This window comes from Stigmatopora nigra, chromosome 4 (assembly GCF_051989575.1).
Source record: "Stigmatopora nigra isolate UIUO_SnigA chromosome 4, RoL_Snig_1.1, whole genome shotgun sequence".
NCBI classification, from domain to species: Eukaryota; Metazoa; Chordata; class Actinopteri; order Syngnathiformes; family Syngnathidae; genus Stigmatopora; species Stigmatopora nigra.
The window spans coordinates 1,067,855-1,074,619 of NC_135511.1; the positions used below are offsets into that span (position 1 = coordinate 1,067,855).

General features: G+C 41.3%; 1 protein-coding gene across 1 annotated transcript; it reads right to left on the reverse strand.

Moving 5' to 3' along the window:
* Nucleotides 1-945: 945 nt before the first annotated feature.
* Nucleotides 946-5,424, reverse strand: LOC144195586 (protein SET-like). Its single transcript, XM_077715318.1, has 8 exons — nucleotides 5,172-5,424; nucleotides 4,171-4,228; nucleotides 2,528-2,670; nucleotides 2,348-2,451; nucleotides 2,163-2,276; nucleotides 1,837-2,007; nucleotides 1,632-1,763; nucleotides 946-1,568 (listed from the first exon to the last, which is right to left on the reverse strand). Exons 1-8 carry the CDS (start codon nucleotides 5,242-5,244, stop codon nucleotides 1,545-1,547), a joined length of 819 nt encoding a protein of 272 aa, XP_077571444.1. The 5' UTR covers nucleotides 5,245-5,424; the 3' UTR covers nucleotides 946-1,544.
* Between the last annotated feature and the right edge of the window lie 1,341 nt (nucleotides 5,425-6,765).

Below are 6,765 nucleotides of genomic sequence, written 5' to 3' on the forward strand. Positions count from 1 at the left end.
ACATCTTTCGCTTTTTCTTCCGCTCACTAGAAGCACCAAGGGATGGAGAGCGTTTGGGAGGCATCACTAAGGGCTTCACAAAACTTTTGCGCTTAACTTGGCGAGAAGCGTACTGTACAGCACGAGATAAGCGTGGACGGAGAATAGGCATCGGGAGAAGCTTGGACTTCCGTGGTGAATGGGCCAATGGGGAGTCGAGTATCAGCTTGCGCGTTGATGCCCGTGATGCTGCTCTGATCCCCCATGATGCTTTGCGCATACGTGCATTTTTTGTGTTTTAAAATTTATAAAATGATGAAATTACTAATTCTAATTGAATATTTTGTTTCCACACCGTGTAAGATGATGTAATTTATAATTTTAATTTAATATCTTAAATTTTTTCCCCCCCAAAAAATCTGCGAAGCTCTGCACTCGCGATAGCTGAAATCACTGTATATATGTGAACCCTGAGCTGATAATTCTAATAATTTCAATAAAAAATGTTAACCACGTTTAAAAAAGTTAATAACGGTTTAAATTGGATTCAAATCTGCCTCCCATTGACGATATTAAAATACACTGTCTGGGAATGTTTGACTGTTTAGAGTGCTAGATGCTTAATCCATTTTGAATGATTGACGCCAACCAATCAAAATGTTTTAGTTAAACCTTCCAAGCTTTTGGTAGTCTGCCACCACCTCATTTGGGTGCTCATCTTCAGAACATAACTTTCTGAGTAAGTGTTAATAGTCCGCTGAGAGACTATTTCCAGTCTTTTCATAACCCCAAATCCTTCATCAATAGACTTCTCATACCAGAATACTCCCACACGTGTATAGAGCCATGACAAATTTATGATTGAAACAGGTTTACATTACATGCAGTTTTTTTCCCTTCCTATACATAAGATGTTTTATATGCCTGGGAAGTGAGCATTTTGGAGGTAGGGGAGAAGTGTACACATTTTTACCCATTTTGTTCTTTATTAAAAATGCCATTTCAAATTCCATGGATATCTGTAAAACAATACAATGAAGAAAAAAATGTCCCATAGAAATGGTTTCAAAATTACCACTCTTACACCCGCAGTCCACTTGATCCCCTCCCTCTTAAGATAACAGGAATGAGCTGGGGGCTTGGTCGGGGGTGTAATTAATATTTCACCAAAAAAGTAGATGTCTGCTAGTGCTAAGGAGACTACATCTGACTTCTCACCACGCTTGGAACCCGAGCACATCTGTAGGAAGTGTCTTCAAATTCTACAAGATTCTATAGTTTATTTTTAAGCTTCTTCAACAAGAGATGGATCCCAGGTGTTGTGCAAGACATGTGTACTTAAATGTGGAGGGAGAAAAAAAGTGCCATTGGCTTTTACTTATAGAGAAAAAGAACCCGCAGATGAAAGAGAAGGCTTCAAAAATGTCAAAAAAGTTGCACACGCATGGATTTAAAAAAAAACGACAAAAAAACTGAACAGCAAAAATAAACCTTTGCTCCTGATGAGTTGATAAAGCAAATGGGGAATAGAAAGGTGAATAATAAGGAGGGCACAACTGGGCTTCTCAGTCGTCTTCTGCCTCGTCGTCCTTGGTGTGAAAATCCAAATTAGTCAACAACCACCCACTGACTTCTAAAACACTCTACTCTACCTCTCCATCTTCTCCATCATCATCCTCGTCCTCTTCCCCGTCCTCATCTCCCTCCTCATCGATGTCCTCCAGACCTTCCTCGTCCTCTTCGTCTTCCTCACCTTCACCTTCCTCGTCGTCCATGTCAGGGACCTATCAACATAACCATTAAAATCGATCTCCTTTTCGATAACAGCGTGAAAGGATATTTTTAAATGCACATCACCAGGTAATACTGGAGTGGATTTGGCCAGATGTCATCCTTGATGACTTCGCCCAACTCGTCAGCACCAACATCAGCATGGTCAGTGAACCAGGTGAAGAAACTCTCAGGCTCCTCATGTTGCCTTTTGCGGCCCGCTTTGTTCTGTGTCTGGCTGGAGCGCTTGGTCAAGTCCTTGGGTGCAATTTTTTTTTGTAAAGAAAAACCAGACATCTGAGATTTAATCACAGGGCAGCATTTCTTGTAGATAAACTACAAATAATCCACTTCATTCAACTGTACAAGCGACAGTGGTTGATTGCATAATGCCTAGGCACCCGTTGACTTACCTTTCCTGATTTCCATTTGATTTCTGTCGACTTTGAAGAGGGATCACCACTCTCGTTCAGGTGGAATTCTTTGGAAAGGACTTTGTTTTCAAAGTACAGATTCTCATCAAAATACTGCAAGAAAAGAGTGCAGCATTATAGGAGCAGCCTTTTGTGTGAATGTATACAATTCCAAGCATACTTACAAAATCTATTCTGTAACCTGACTTTATGTCTTCAAATTCTGTCACCTCCACTCGGCTCAGGTAATGAAGTGCTTCCTCATCCTCCTCCCCCAGTAGGGCAGAAACTTTAGGAGACATAAATGCAATGTTACACGCGAAACGACATTTGGGTTGCCTGATCACATGACTCCGGATCCTGACCTTGTGGATGGTTGACAAATGTGGTGACCCAAAAGTTGGGGATTTTGGCGATCAATTCCGATCTTTTCTGAAAGAACGGCTGGCGAAGTTTGTTGTATTTCTGTTCTACTTTCAAGATCTCTTCGCTGGCTTGCTCGTTCAACCTGATCAAACATTAATTCACAGAGAAATAACAGGTAAATTTAAATCAAACTGTTATCAGTTTGCATTAATTGAAATTGTGTTTTTTGCAAACGATTGAGAAAGTACAGCATTATGGAAATGAGTATAAAAGTGAAAAAAAGTATCATTTGTTGACAAATTCAAAATTCCACAATTTTAACCTAAGCTTTTCAGCTAGTGCCTTACCCACACTTGCATCTTGTCCAATATGCAAATGTCATTCCTTTTGGAGAAGGCGTCAACGTGGGATATTTCATCAAATGCAAACCAATAAACTTCTGCGAGTGTCTGGGTTTCTGAGAAGTTTTGTCCAAATCTCTATCCAATTTGCACTTGTCTCGAGCAGGCATATTGACAAGACTTACCAGAACTGTGCTTCTACTTACTGTAGAACAATTCCAGAATTCATAGGATTTGTTTCAAAACAGACTGGTGGTCTGTCTAATCAGCCTTAATACTTACTTGCCTTATAAAAAAAACAAATGTTCAAGTGATAGACTGCTACCAGAGCAATCGATTCTAAATCGTTTGCCACACTAAAGTCACACAGGCCAAATCATTCGTCAGAACTCGTAACTTGGATGATTCAGAATATACCCATTATCGAATTCATTCGGTTTAAAGTGCAGTTGAATCAAGAGGGTCGAAGCTGTAGCGATGGTGTCAATTTAGAGGCATTCAAAAAGGAAAAAGTTGGTACTTTTCCGAAATGACTGCCTTGCCCCAAAAAAATAATTTATAATTTTTGGGATTTCCACAGTCAGTACTTTCCAGAGTTTATGGTGGTTGTCAGGAGTCCTGGAGTTTGCGTAACTCGTCTGGGACAAACTCCGGAAAAGCTAGCAACTCTGCACAGGCAGCAGAGTAATAAACACCATGACAAATCAATGGCGAACAGCGTCAAAGATTTGTTGCATTGTGTTTTTATTGTATGGTTCAACAATTACACCTGGGCTTATAAAATTTTCTACAAACGAGGGGTGATGCATTTATCACATCATGTGACATCTCGTCAATTTCTGACAATGAAACCCAGCCATTATACTACTACTCGGGAGTCATTACTACTATTTTTACAGAAATGAATAGATTATTGTCAACACACTTTGGGGTATTGTTTGAGTCAGGGGTGGGCAAACCGGCCATCAAGGGATGCGGTCGGTGCAGGTTTTTGTTACAACAGATCCAATTCAGAGTTTAACCAATGGGGATTCTACTGAAACAAGAAGCACTGGACTGCAATCGACTGATTGCACTTGTACAACACCAAATGGTTGAAAAGATGTCTTCGTGGCCTGGAATGGATACCCGCACCTACTGCAGCCTTTTGCGGAAGTTTCCCCACCCCTGGTCTAGGTTTTTGGTAAGAGCATGGCATTAAATAATGATTAAGCAGTGAGCATCACATGTTAAACATTTGACAATATTCTTATATATGTTCATTATGTTTGCAATACAAGAACAACAGCTAATAACATTACCTGTCTATTTCATTTTGAACTTCATCTATGTGTTCAATAGCTTCTTGCTGCTCTTTCTCTGTTGGGAGAGAAAAAAATGAACGTTAGAAAAATTGGGTTTTGCAATTGGTTGGCTGAAGGGACTTTTTGTCCCCTTACGAGTTCTGAATTGCACTCCTATCTAAAAAAAAATCTGGTTCCTACTAAAAACAAAATATATATATAATTTATTCATTCTTCTTCCGTTCGAAAGTGCTATTCAAGGAGTAAAACTTAAATGTCGACGCGTGTGATGCAAGCCAGTCATATGATTGGATTTGCATTCGGACGATTCGCGGGATTTGTTGCTTTATCGCGGCATGTGCAGCTCGTTGTTGGCCCCCTCCGAGGCCGCGTGGTTTAAATGTTACACGACGCGACTGCTGTTGCGCGACGCAATTTCGCAAATCAACTAATAGTCCGACAAAAAAACGTGATATGATTCTACTGCTCGTTGTTAAGGGGGTTGAAACGTCACAGTAAAACTTCCTTTGAAACGCAACAAAACATGTCGTCCGACACGCGTTAGATAGCCACTACATCAACAACAACATGCGAGCGCACAGACTCGCCACAAAAAAAAAATCAAAGCCCGGTCTTTCATCTTGGGGCACACCAAACGTCACAATGGGGTATGAATCAAAATGGACATGAAAGAAACCGCGCGCAAGTAGAACTCGTGAAGCTAAATGGCCAGCTAACGATGCTAATGGAGGAAAAAGCGGCGCGCGGGCATGGGGGGGGGGGTGCTACATGTTAACCCCGTGCACGACAACAGCAGCCTAAGCTAACAAATCGAGCTACAGTGCCAGGCAGCGGACAACGAAAGTTTGAATTAAAAAAAGAGAGCGAGGGGTTGTAAATTTAAAAAAAATGATCCACGTGTCGAAAACCACGAGAACAGGCACCGAAAGCGCGATGCAGGAAAGATGAGAGTGAGGGGGAAAATGGCGGTGAAACAAGGAGGCCGCCATGGCGCTTACCGGAGGTCTCGTCTCCTCCGGCGTGGTTTGAGTTGAGCTCCTTTTTACTCACTTTTGCCGCCGATGCTGACATGTTTAGTCGCGAGGTGCACAAATAAGTAGCCGGTCGGGGTTGCGGGGGTTTTGTTGTCGAAGGAGACAGAAAGCGCGGCTCTATGGGCGTAAAGTTGAGGAGAGACGAGTCGAAAAAAGCCACCAACGTGCTCCTGGCGTGCGCGCCCACACAATGTGAAGGAGCGAGCCCGCACAAAGTAGGGGAAGGGGAGGTGCTGCTCGCTGGGTGGGAGGATCTGATGGGCGGGTCGAGTAACAACGTCGATTCGACGATGCTCAATATCCTCAAGAGTCAACATCCTGTCTTGTGCATATTAAGGACATTGTGATTTTGCCACGATGACACTTTTACTCAAATGTTGAAAGACAAAATGATAACGGATGAATATAAATTTGAAGTATTCAGAATGAAAAAACAAACACAATAAGACAGTGCAGGACAGTGTATTTGGTTTCAGTAGCTATAGTGTGACATGTACAAAAACAACAAACACGTTGAAATAGATGCTTGTGTTGGACAGTTCAAGTCCATTATTCGTGACTGCAGAGGTATTGCAGGCTTAAGTTTACAGTTTTTTTCTGTGTTTTTCAACCAATGTGTTTATTTAAAATTTTGGATATGTTATCTGTATTTTGTTGCAGTGATTCTGACTTGGGTGCAAGTAGTCTGTGGAAGTGTGATTGTGATCCTAAGTGTTTATAATGTGCACTGCAATTGGCAAGCAACCAATCTGGGGTGTGCTTGGGGTCCATGCTTGCCTGGGACAGGCTCCTTCACCCCCGTGATCCCTTCGTGGATAAGTGGTAGGGAAGATAAATGAATGAAGAAAAAACATTTGTACATAAAATTGTCACAAAAAATTTACATTTTTTGTTGTTGAAATTTTGCTTATGATACAATCCAGTGACTGGTACGTCAGGGCCTTCAAAGCCTTCTCTGCTGGCCTAGGAAATATTTGAATCATATTTTATATTTTGTTCATAAATACTTTTTAAATAATTCCAAATTGCTCACAAAGCTATTTTCCAGACCGACTTTTCCCGAAAAAAATGGACATCATTCAGAAATTGCGGTCAACTCCAAAGCTAGCAAGCCTGTTACAGCCGTGAAAAGGGTGTGTTCGCCACTTTCAGTGCGCTGACTATAAGCGCTACCAAGCTGTATTTGGAGCAATCTGCACGAGCAAATATATTGGTGTGTTGATTTATAGCCATTTTCAGGACGGACTATGCCAGAAATATGAAATGACAGGCTCGACCTTCATCATTAGCTTCGATGGCGATAGAAAAGAAGGAAGAAAGAAAGGAGGATGGATATTGTGTACAGTTAAAAAGGATTTTTGGTGAGTAAAATATGGCTATATTCCTAAGTAATATTTCAATTGTGGGCCCAGTTCTGATATCTGAAAAGCTTCAGTGTTTGTTTTTAATCACTAAATGCTGCTAGGAAGTGGATTTTATCCAATTGTAGTGCAATTTTTGCCGTTTCGCCCTTGACTTCCATCAACCCCCTGGTACGGTTGTAATGTCTGAAAAGCTC